Source organism: Xyrauchen texanus, chromosome 38 (assembly GCF_025860055.1).
Source record: "Xyrauchen texanus isolate HMW12.3.18 chromosome 38, RBS_HiC_50CHRs, whole genome shotgun sequence".
Classification (NCBI taxonomy): domain Eukaryota; kingdom Metazoa; phylum Chordata; class Actinopteri; order Cypriniformes; family Catostomidae; genus Xyrauchen; species Xyrauchen texanus.
The window spans coordinates 26901298-26914114 of NC_068313.1; the positions used below are offsets into that span (position 1 = coordinate 26901298).

Here is a 12817-nt window from a genome sequence, read left to right on the forward strand (position 1 = left end):
TGGAGTAACTACACTACCCGCTGTGCTGAAGACCCGCTCTGATGGAGTACTGGTAGCACATATGCACAGATATTTCTGTGCTAATCTTGCCATGAACGGAAACCTTTTGTCGTTCGTTTACACCAAGTCAGCGGGTCCTCTTCCCCATCAATGGCCATTTCCTGCAGGTACATGGTCATTTCTGCCTCGACCTTTTGCTCATCAGTGAGTAAAATAACGAAATTATAGTTTTTAAGTGGAAAATAGTATTTATGTAAAGAGATATATTAAAATAAAAAGTGCACAACTCTTCTTAAGTGAAAGCTAAAAAAAAAAAATGCTTCACGTGTCGTGCAACCTACTGATAAAGCGCCGACGAGTCATTAGTTGGGTTAGTAAAATAACAAAATTATCATTTTAAATATAATTTTTGAAAATTATATGAAATTATATAATCCCGCCACACCGACCCCCCCACCCCCGCCCCACCCCACCGACGATATCATCGTCCATCGCGATGTTTTACTGTCAACATCGTCAACTGCCAATTTAGGGGACATCGCCCAACCCTACTCTCTATCCAAGTATGCATGATACTATACACAATCGAACCGTTCAAGAATCAACGTCAGCTGAGGACATGACAGATATTTTCTGTGTTGACCTTTTGCGCCATAGTTGCGCATTGAAATCAGCTACATCAGACCCACACGACAGTCACAACAACAACATGTTGTTCTTTACGCCTCGATTTTGGTGCAGATCAGATGTATTCTATTGGTTATGCTTATGGTGCAGTCCTAAGGCAGAAGACGACACAATTTTTCCTAGATTGTTCTAACTATATGAGCTCTGCTTTGGTTCACTAGGACATTATACTTATAAACACGGTGTAAAGCGTTATAATAATGTTTTTTCATTCTAAACATTATATGTCACAAATAGGCAAATAAGAAAATATATTGTTTGTCTGCGATCGCTGGTATTTCTTGTCTGAATCCTTAAACAGCTCTGTCTCTATAGCTGTTGTGCTTCAGGCAGCATATTCAATAAAAATCATTCAAATCATGCATGAATGGAACAAATGAGAATTGTAAAAGAAGCTAGTACCATATATGGAGAGTATATAATGTGTAATTTGTAATTTTACATCCTGAATTCATAGTGCTAATGCTAGCATGCTAACCTTGGCCATAGTAAGCATCAGTTGCCATCTTATATTGTATTTTATGATGGAATGTGTGAAAGACAGGATAAGCGGTTGACGATGGATGGATGGATGGATGGATGGTGTGAAAGTAGTCCATGTAAGTTCATGACTGCAATTTTTACTGCAATATTAGACATGAATATTAAGATCTTGTTGTGGCATAAATCTAGTAATTTTCTTGATATTACACCTCAGTTAGTCAACAATTATTTCCATCAAACTTTCCATGAGGATATTATTTGGTAAATATTGACAGAGCTAGAAATTAAATGAAAAACCTTAATCAACAACCGTCACCTACATGAGGCCGTGAATGCATAGGGGCATAAACCATGTTTCGCTATCCCCTACCATTAGCTGCATAGCTGTGTCATAAACGGGTAGATTAATCAATGACCATCGCAACACAGGTGATTTTAATTTATCAAAGCAACGGGCAGTGAGTAATGAGAGACTGTGTGTGCAAGGACTGTGATATACAGAACAAAACTGTGTGTGTGTGTGTAAGTGAGCAAGAGAGAGGGAAGAATGAGAGATGATTTGGTTGCGTGTGCAGATTCAGAATATAAAACACTGAAGTCTGCATCCCCACCCCCGCCACATCAGCAGCAGTCTCTGTGCTGCATTCCACTAACAACCCCCCCCCCCGACATCCAAATATCCTTTACTCCCCTCCCTCGGTCTTATCTTCCTCCCTCCACCTCCTCTCAAAGGCAGCCCTGATGCTGGTGCGGTAAGCAGGCAGCCAGCAGCAGTGGATGCCATCCAGGAGTGCAAACAAATTGCACGACCATGCCTGGAGAAAGGGAAAGGCAGGGACATGGCTAAGATAATCTAAACCAAAATAACTCACTGCTACCAGTGAGAGGTGATGTACGGGTCGGGGAAGAAAGGAGAGCGAGAGAGAAAACCTATGTGAAAACGAGTGAGGGAGCAAAATAGAACAAGGACCCAATTGTCAAACAAGAGTGGAGAAATACATAGGACAGAAACCAACTAAGCAACTGAAATTCGCTTTCTGCTGGTCTAGTAAGAGGGGGAACAGGAAGAGGCTACTGGGAATAAGTCGAGAGGGAGCAGAGAGTGAGAGACAGACAAAATGCCTGCAAAGTGATGGAAAGAATCAGGTAAGATATATGACATGACTGGCAAGCATATTGGAGAATAGAACACATGCAATTAGGTTTCTATGGGCTGTCAAGTCACGCAGCATGCATAATCATTCACAAAATGCAGTGACGCTTGGTCAGATGGAGACTGCAATAGGACATTTCTTTTCGCAAAAGAGGGACGACTTAATCAGAGCTCATGCTTCATTTTCTCAATTTCTTGCATGTGTACACACAAGCAAACTTTAACACTTTCCTAAGGGTTTAGTTTCAAGTCTTTGGATAATGCTGGCAAACACTCAAACATTGCAGTGCTTTTTGATTACTAAGGGATTTGCTAATGCTTTCGGCTTCGTGTGTACCATTGTGGCAACCCAGAACTTTCTAGAACTGAGAGTGAAACAATGGCGTCGACACACATAGATGTTCGGTGCTGTCTCACTTCAGCATGTAACGCTGTCTTAATATGCCCCATAATCGTGGGGTTGGGGAGGTGGGGGGTGCACAATGCAGGCACTGCTGTCAAAGCTACGTGCTAGCCTCTCACTGCTGCAGGAGTACTGTTTAGCTCCTGGCAGGAACTCAAAACTGTCAGCATAACCTGGTGAGAGAGAAAGAGAACTAAGAGCCTCTATTAACAACAGAGAGAACTAAGAGCATCTATTAACAACAGGTCGCACTGCAATCACACAATATATTGTAATACACAGAAAAAAAAAAAAGTATCTTAAGCTGCTGAATTAAAATGTCCTTGTATTGATTGTCCCAACCTTGCTCATGCATAACACAACTGCCGTTCTGATCTTCTTTTTTAACAAATTACAGAAAGGTGACAAAAATTGTTCCTGGCAGGCTACCAATGCTCTAACCCAGACCACTAATCTCAACCATATAAAGCCTGTAATGCTGAGTAGCCTGTCAGGCACAAGTCATTACACCTTTCAGGTATCTTGTTGTACTGGGGTGAAACCTGAAGCTGAGGAATGAAGGAAGGGGATACATTAAGACTACGTTAGAAAAGAAATGATTATCTCCCAAAAAAAGTCTTCGAGGGGTGGGGCCAATGTTGACTCCTCAGCTCTCAGCAAGGATCCCCAAGTTAGTCCAACCCAAGGTAAAATGATTGCTGTGTCTCTGGGGCAATCTTTAAAAGAACTAGCTATTATGTTGAACCAACATCTTAAGATCAGAGAAACAAAAATGTGTGCTGAGCAAACTGCTTATGAAATTGCTCATCCTTGGAAATTGATGTTGAATTGATAATTGAAAAACTAAGAGTACAAACAGGGGATGTATACGCAAAGCAGGATACATTGCAAGAAAATGAACCCTGAAATTTTTACTCCTTTGGTCCATGTGGTCAAATCATATTATCCCAGTAGGTGTCCAGGTTAAAGGTTTGGTGTATCTAGTCTGTCTGGATGCTAATAATGTTTCATCAAATCAAAGCAAAACAATTTTTAAGGTAGTGATAAGTTTGCTTTTTTTCCTCAGGACAGCCAACACCATACCTGCCTCCATGCCAGCTAACCTGTTGCTGCTGCTTCTGTTTGGGGTGCATGTTGGTGCCATTTGCCCACCAATGTGTGCCTGTAGCAGGGGCCATAGGGTTGTGGACTGTTCTGCCCGTGGTTTGGGTATACTTCCTGACAGCCTGCAGCACAACATTCATTTTCTCAACCTATCACATAACCGGCTCCAAGATCTTGATGGATTTCTTGTCCATTTTGACCATTTAAGAACTCTAGACATCTCCTATAACTATCTCAATCACTTTCCTGTCGGCCTTCCTCGATCTCTTTGGGATGTACGTGCATCAGGAAACTACATCCGGCAACTGGTGAAGAATGATACAGCCTACCATTGGAACCTTCAGTCATTGGACCTGTCACACAACCAGTTGGAGCGTGTGGTCTTCATCAACAACACGTTGTCCAGTCTGCAAGCCCTGAATCTCAGTTACAATAAATTCTGGACGGTCCCCACAAATATGCCCTACAATTTGGAGATTGTGGACCTCTCTCACAACTTCCTTCTGCAGATCCTGCCTGGCTCACTGGATCGCCTGCTCAGGCTGTCTAGATTCTACCTGCATGGCAATCGTTTTACCTTGTTAAGTGAAGACACATTTAGTAGACTAGAGGGACTGCAGCTCCTCACACTTGGAGATAACCCTTGGGCTTGTGAGGATGAGGAGAATATTAACCATCTGATGACTTGGATGCAGCAGACCCATGCAAAAGTGCTGGGCTGCCCCTGCTACACTAGGCCCACATGTGGGGAGGTCCACCTGTCTACAAGCAGAACCTGGCATTCAGCGGCATTCACAGAGCCACCGCTGGGTGCCGATTCACGTAATCCTGGCTATCAAGCACCAATGCAGGCAGTTACCTCTGGGTATATGTCCAAGTCGGCCCTGCTGAACGTGCATCACAATCCAAGTGACATTAATGCCACTGGGGCAGGCGAGCAAGCATTGACCATGGGTGGAGGCTTTCTCACATCCACCCCACATACCCTATCCACACATGCAAGCACAACAATCCGAACACGAAGCACTAAGAAGGTCCTTCCAGGTAGAGCTCAGAGCACAAGTCATCAAATTCACAAATCCATCTCTGAAAATGCTATTTTGAGTCTTTTATGTACAGCAATGATTATCAATGCTTTGTGATTCTGCAAATCAGTCTTGTACTAGTCTTGCTGCCTTGAATCTGGGGGAAAAAAAATCCACAGAATGCAAAAAAGGAGATACTCACCTCATTGGTTTTCATTTTTACATTACCACGATGAGCATTCTTTAATTTATGCAATCTCTGCCTGCTTCCAACAAAATTACCGCCCTCAGAACATGACTTAGTACTATATGGCTACGGTGCATACTCATTTTCTAGAAATGTAAACATGTACAATACAGTTTTTAGTTTCTTGGTGTGGAAAAAAAAGAATGCTCTTTCCAGTGTTATGCTTGTCCATTGACAGAGATATGTGTATTTTATTGGTTATATTATTTATGAATTAAATCATTACAACTGCATTGCAGTTGACGTGGATTATGGATCTGTACCAACAGGTTGCCTTTAAATGTTGAAATAATAAAAGGGAAAATACATCTTTAACTACTCTTTAGTTATACGGTAGTGGTAATTTAATACATTTACAGTATTTTCAGGAAATAAAGTCGAAAATATAACCTGACTATAAGTCACGTCTAGTCAAAATCATGTTGAGAAAAAACAAAAACAAAACAAAAAACAGATAAGTCACATCTGTATATAGGTTGCACTGAAAGAGGTTGCATGCGGCAGGCACTAAAGCCCAAAGTATACTTCGCCGGTCCGCGCACAGCCTGCTTGACGTAATTTTCGTCATTAGGAGTGTCTGAGGACGTCCGCGCACAATGTCCATGTCCAGCCAATTTTTTCGGTCCGCACCGACAAATGCACATACGCAAGGTTGACTGTTGAGATAGATGAGTCCACAAGGTGGCAATATGCACAGCTGGGCTATACTGTCAAGTAGTAGTCGAAGAACATATCCTTCTTCATCCTACTGTTGTTGCAGTTCTTGCTTCCTCTAAATGACAACTCGGTGCTGCCCTCTAACGTTCGGTAGTGTATAACAAAGAACCTGTACCGTGCATGTGTGGAACGAGTCCATTCGCGCTCACCCGCATGAGGTATACTTTCAAGCTGTGTGCATACAACTGTATGTGAAACTGAACGTAACACGCAAAGTGAAGTATACCTGGGCCTTAAGGGTACTTTCACACTAGCACTTTTGGTGCGCACCCAAGTTCGAATGATGTCAAAGTTCGGTTTGTTTGGGTGGTGTGAACGCTGTTTTCCAAACTCAGGTGCACAGCCGTGAACCGAAACCAAGTCTGCTTGAAAAGTTGGTCTGGGGTATGGTTCATGTGAACTCAGGTACCTTTTGCTGCTAATATGAACTCAATATTCGCAGGCTCCTAATTGCAATTATTATGGTTTAATGAATTTCTCGTACCAGCTTGTGTCCAAATAAATCACCTTCAAAGAGACAGCCTTCACATCTCTTGCAACCCATCCGCGAGCTCGCAGAAGACAAACACTAATATTCTTCACATCATTGCACATTCAATGCATCCGCAGCATACAAACATAATTGTTTTGTGCATGTAAAGTTTTGGTGGTAAATCCATAGAGATGAATACCTTCAATAAAGCAGCAAAGCTGATGTCTTCTTGAGATGTTGCCTAGTTACAGTAGTAAACAGCTGCCGCTTGTACTCACGTTGATGACGTACTCAAGACCGTGGTTCGGACCCAAAAAATATGATATTAACAGAGACCAGCGGGGGCAGGGAGAGGGGGGAGGAGACAAACTCTGGTTCGGTCCAAGCAACCGAACCAAGCATGAAAGCACCCTAAGTGTGTGTTCACACTTGTAGTTCAGTTCTCTTAGTAGTGTAGTTTGGTTCGGGTGGCAGTTTTCACACTTGTTCAAATTAACCACACTAACAGAGCAATCGCACCAGAGTTCGCTTTAATCGAACCAAACCTGCCAAGTGTGAACACACCCCTATACCCGTGAGCAGCTGCCCCACCTCCATTCAGCTGTTCAAGCAGCATGTCAGACCACTCCGTAGAGATTTTAAGATGATGAAAAAACTGAGATTTATATTCCAGAAAATACAGTATATAAAATAGAAGTCAACAGCTATATAGCAAAACCGGAAACAAAGCAAAGCAAAGGTCCAGAGAGTTTTGAAATAAATGGCTGTTATACGGTATATAAACTCAGCAAAAAAGAATCATCCCTTTTTCAGGACACCATATTTTAAAGATAATTTTGTAAAAATCCAATTAACTTTACAGATATTTAATGTAAAGGGTTTAAACAATGTTTTCCATGCTTGTTCAATAAACCATAAACAATTAATTAACGTGCACCTGTGGAAAGGTCGTTAAGACACTAACAGCTTACAGAAGGTGGGCAAATAAGGTCACAGTTATAAAAACTTAGGACACCTTTCTACTGACTCTGAAAAACACCAAAAGAAAGATGCCCAGGGTCCCTGCTCATCTGCATGAATGTGCCTTATGCATGCTGCATGGAGGCATGAGGACTGAAACTGTAGCCAAGGCAATAATTTGCAATGTCCGTACAGTGAGACACCCAAGACAGTTTTACAGAGAGACAGGATGGACAACTGATCGTCCTCGCAGTGGTAGACCACATGTAACAACACCTGCACAGGATCGGTACATCTGAATATCACACCCACGGGACAGGTACAGGATGGCGGCAACAACAACTCCCCGAGTTACACCAGAAATGCACAATCCCTCCATCAGTGCTCAGACTGTACCCAATATGCTAAGAGAGGCTGGACTGATGGCTTGTAGGCCTGTTTTAAGGCAGGTCCTTACCAGACATCACCGACAACAACGTCGACTATGGGCACAAACCCACCTTAGCTGGACCAGACAGGACTGGAGCGGGATCGATTTGGAGGTGGAGGGTCCGTCAAGGTCTGGGGCGGAAAGGAAAATGAGGAATAAAATTTAAACCAATACAGTCTGACATACGAATGTAACTGCGTGAACATTCAGCGCACAAATTAATCCTCGCACTGAGCTTGTTGTCACTGCAGGCAATCACAATGCTGTGTGTTACAAGGAAAACATCCTCCTCCCTCATGTGGTACCCTTCCTGCAGGCTCATCCTGACATGACCCTCCAAGACAGGAATGTCAATGTTCTGCCATGGCCAGCGAAGAGCCCGGATCTCAATCCCATTGAGCACATCTGGGACCTGTAGGATTAGAGGGTGAGGGCTAGGGCCATTGCCCCCAGAAATGTCTGGAAACTTGCAAGTGCCTTGGTGGAAGAGTGGGGTAACACCTCAGAGCAAGAACTGGCAAATCTGGTGCAGTCCATGAGGAGAAAATGTAATGCAACATCAAACCTTTACCTTTGTCTAACTGCAAATCAAAAATAAAAACATTTTGAAGAAATCTATGAGAAAGAGCTCTAAGACCAAAAGCCTAGCTACATCTGTCTACTACAAATAACAAGCATAAAAAGATTAAATGTTTATGTAGCAGACTATGAACTCATGTTTCAAACAAGGCATTACATAATAACAACGTAGCCCAGTAAAGCATTGTAGCACTAGATGTATTAAAAATTGAGCCGACAACATATCGACTTTAATATTTGACTTTAATCAAATCAGGGGGGAAAACTCCTCTAAAATGTTTGCTATAAACTCACCCCACCATTTTCAAGTATTACATTGATTGCTGTTGTAGAATGTTGGTATGTCAATGAATGGAATGCATTAAAACTTACATAAAATACTAATGTAAAAATGTTATGGTTTAAAAGATAATTTGTCAGATTAATGTAAATTAATAAAATTTTACTAATCAAACAAACACAATAAAAAAGCGCTTAAAAATTACACTACGTGTGAATATATAGTACTGTGCAAAAGTCTTAGGCACATAAGTAATATTGGTTTGTGCAACAACACGAGTTGGAGATTTTGAGGAATATGGAGTAATATTTAACCTCAATGTTATCTCTTCATATAAATGGTGAAAGACTTGAATATGGTTTCCAAAACTCAAATACTACTGCTGCTGGCTGTAGTGATTGCAAGCAATGGAATTATCGCTGCCACCAACAAAACACCCAGAGCAACAGCCAACACAAGACCCAGAGCAACAGCCAACACAAGACCCAGAGCAACAGTCAACACAAGACCCAGAGCAACAGCCAGCAGAAGACCCAGAGCAACAGCCAACACAAGACCCAGAGCAACAGCCAACACAAGACCCAGAGCAACAGTCAACACAAGACACAGAGCAACAGTCAACACAAGACCCAGAGCAACAGCCAACACAAGACCCAGAGCAACAGTCAACACAAGACCCAGAGCAACAGCCAACACAAGACCCAGAGCAACAGCCAGCAGAAGACCCAGAGCAACAGTCAACACAAGACCCAGAGCAACATTCAACACAAGACCCAGAGCAACAGCCAACACAAGACCCAGAGCAACAGCCAGCAGAAGACCCAGAGCAACAGCCAGCAGAAGACCCAGAGCAACAGCCAGCACAACACCCAGAGCAACAGCCAGCACAACACCCAGAGCAACAGCCAGCACAACACCCAGAGCAACAGCCAGCACAACAGCAAAATCTCTTCCACCTATGGGGATCGTGGGGCTGCCTGGACTTCTGATCTACACTGTTGCCTCCACTGCACTTTTCAAACTCTTCCAGCAACTCTGATCCTCTCTAGGGGCTCAAGGTGTTGATGAACTAAATCAGTTTGTCACACAGCTAATACACACAGGATAAACCAAACCTGTGACAATATTCAAGACACTTTGGTTGAACTTTAAATATTTTACAAGTCTTTCTTTCAGATAATTTCAGGATTGATTGTTTAATTTATTTTGATATTTTAGTAATCCGATTTTGTTGTCACCTTCATGCAACAGTAAAAACATTTCAAATTTATGGTAAATTCAAATCAATTTCAAAAGTTACATAAACTGTTTCTCCATATACTCACTCTGACATTCTGAAAAGGATTTAGGAGAGCATCTACTTTGAATATTGTAAATCCATGGGAACATGAATAAATACAAATATGGGAAAATCCATTTTGTTGAATACACTAACATTTCTAAATTACCGTCCACCTGTAAACAATTAAGGATGTGTACACTGTAAAAAAATAAAAAATAAATAAATATACTATTATCCAATATTGTTCTTATTTTCATTACATTCATCTTATTTTCCAGTAAAAATATCTTAGCATCCTAAAAAACAACATTGTTTTCTCAATATTGAGATCACGATTATTTAAAATGATTACTCATTGACTTTGGAAACATCGTGCATTTATTGAACTTTTTTTCTAAATTATTATTGTCTTTATAACAGTGGATTTGCTTGAACTTGAAATGTAAACTGCACTGAGTATGGGAGGAGGATATTGTCAAATGATAATAATTTTATGTTATGTATGGTAGTCAAATAAAGAAAGGCCTCCATCGCCATAATTTACAGCAGGGGCACTACCACTTCTGTGGAATGAGATCTACTTTTTCATTATGTTATTGTAGCAAGATCTACCATGAACAATAAGAGCTACAGATTATCTCACAATACCAATATTTCAGTATTCGGTTGTGAAATCTGACGATTCTTAATACCAGCTTCAAAACCACAACAAAAAATAACACTAAGTAATATGTTACTTATGGAAGACTAGTAAACAGTCAGTAATAAAACAACAATAAAAAACAGTAATGAACAGAAATAGATGAAAAATAATAAAAAAAAAAAAAAGAAAATTCAGTGCTTTTTTTAACAGCTTTAAAAGTTTTAAAGTATTCAAGTAAACAATCAAAATGAAATGCAACCTAAAAATACTACTGGTCTTCACTGTATGATTATAATACATTTACCCAGTCAAGAGCAGTGAGTGTTTTCACGTTTTCTTATTATGGTTGTTTGATTATTATAATGACAAACTACACTAGACAGCAGCAGGTCTATTAGCTTACATTTATTTTTACAAGTCCGGCATTTTAATACAAATCTGAAATTTTTTCCTGCTGTTTACGTTCAATTTAGACATCACTCTCTGTGTTTACATGAATACCTCACCAAGATGGGCATTTTGGCAGAATTTTGAAATGTATTTGAACCTTCAGATGGACATTAGTCAATCAAACAGGGAGCAGCGGTTACTAGATCGATTTCGAATTAAAATATTATGAGCTCTGGATTACTTTTAACAGCAGAATAGGAATATGAACTTTCTAATAAGTGACATATGCCTAGGCTATCACAAATGCAGCCGGTTATTTATTTTGTCATAATTCAATTTTAATCAGTCAGCTTGTCCGATCGGCCAACTAAAATTCTCCTTCACATTTCCCTTCACAAATCCACAAGCATTTATGTCGAGCCCAGATTAAATATTGCATTCAACATTCTCCGATAACACATTTTTCTTCTGCAGAATAGGAATTAAAGTAAAGGTAGATTGAGATTTAGATATTATTTTGGAAAACAAGCCAAAAAAGTATAATAGGTGTATAATAGGATACGACTACACCCTCACCTTTATGTTCACTTTGATCCATCTTTAACTCACAAAAAACAAACTTTCTCTCCTTAATAGATCTGCATATCGCCGATTTCTTCATGATACGATACACAGTGAACATGACGCATATATTATGAATCACTACATCACGAGCCATCACGTTATACTCTAACTGCAGCAAATGCGTGCGAGTGACAAGGGTCTCAATGCCAGAGTGTGCATCAGCCGGGAGAAGATTCAATCTCTTCCTTGGTCACTTCACTCATAGCCGCGGCGCTGACCGCAGAGGGAAATGGCAGTTTTGGAGTTTATTTCATAACACGCTTTCTTATTTGAACTTTAATAAAGGATGCTTTAAAGATATAATGCTGGGTGTTTTTATTGACAAACTGAATGTAGCACAATTATAGTTATCTCGATTATCTTGTTTTCATAATCGTTGGAAGCCAAAATCGGAATTGAAAATACAATTGTATTAGTCACCCAGCCCTATGTAACACTCATCTCAAAATACTATAACATAAGCAGGAGACAAAACAAAACAAATTGAGAAACAAAGCTCTTACCTGCGGGCAATGTAATAAAAAACAGGATTGCCAATCTTTGATGTGCCAGCTTGGTAAAAAATGTTGAGTGTCTTTAAAGCTTTGAATTCTTCCTTTTCATGGACTTGATGCCTTTAATGATAATAATAAAAAGGTTTCTTTTAAAAAACATGCATGGTGAATATTTAATTAAGCAAATGTAACAGAACATTTTGCAAATACATTAACTGTATTAAATTGAACCATATATTTGCTTATCAAAAGATATTATGCCATATATATATATATATATATATATATATATATATATATATATATATATATATATATATATATATATATATATATATATATATATATACACACACACACATACACACTGGTGACCAAAGGTTTAGAATAATGAACAGATTGTGATGTTTTGGAAGGAAATTGGTATTTTTATTCATCAAAGTGGCATTCAACTGATCACAAAGTATAGTCATGACATTACTGACATAAAAAAACAACAATCACAATTTGAAAAAAGTAATTTTTTATCAAATCTAGACAGGCCCCATTTCCAGCAGCCATCGCTCCAACAACAGTAATCATGCTAATTTGCTAATTTGGTACTAGAAAATCACTTTAGCCATTATATTAAACACAGTTGAAAACTATTTGGTTCATTAAATGAAGCTTAACATTGTATTTGTGTTTGTTTTTGCATTGTCACAGTATGCAACAGACTGGACTATCTTAAGGTCAATATTAGGACAAAAATGGCAAAAAAGAAACAGCTTTCTCTAGAAACTAGTCAGTCAATCATTGTTTTGAGGAATGAAGGCTATATGATGCTTGAAACTGTCAAAAAAAC

General features: G+C 39.8%; 2 protein-coding genes across 3 annotated transcripts in view; one reads left to right on the top strand and one right to left on the bottom strand.

Annotated features, from left to right (window-relative positions):
* Nucleotides 1-12817, bottom strand: part of LOC127632117 (neurofibromin-like) — a 118225-nt gene that overhangs the window by 46523 nt on the left and 58885 nt on the right. For both annotated transcript variants that reach the window (XM_052110625.1, XM_052110624.1), the window contains exon 35: nucleotides 11983-12093. In XM_052110625.1, coding sequence (XP_051966585.1) covers nucleotides 11983-12093 — 111 coding nt within the window. The remainder of the gene's footprint in view (nucleotides 1-11982; nucleotides 12094-12817) is intronic.
* Nucleotides 1934-5051, top strand: LOC127632103 (oligodendrocyte-myelin glycoprotein-like). The gene is made up of 2 exons (XM_052110603.1): nucleotides 1934-2316; nucleotides 3793-5051. The coding sequence occupies exons 1-2, from the start codon at nucleotides 2303-2305 to the stop codon at nucleotides 4970-4972; spliced, it is 1194 nt and encodes a 397-aa protein (XP_051966563.1). The 5' UTR covers nucleotides 1934-2302; the 3' UTR covers nucleotides 4973-5051.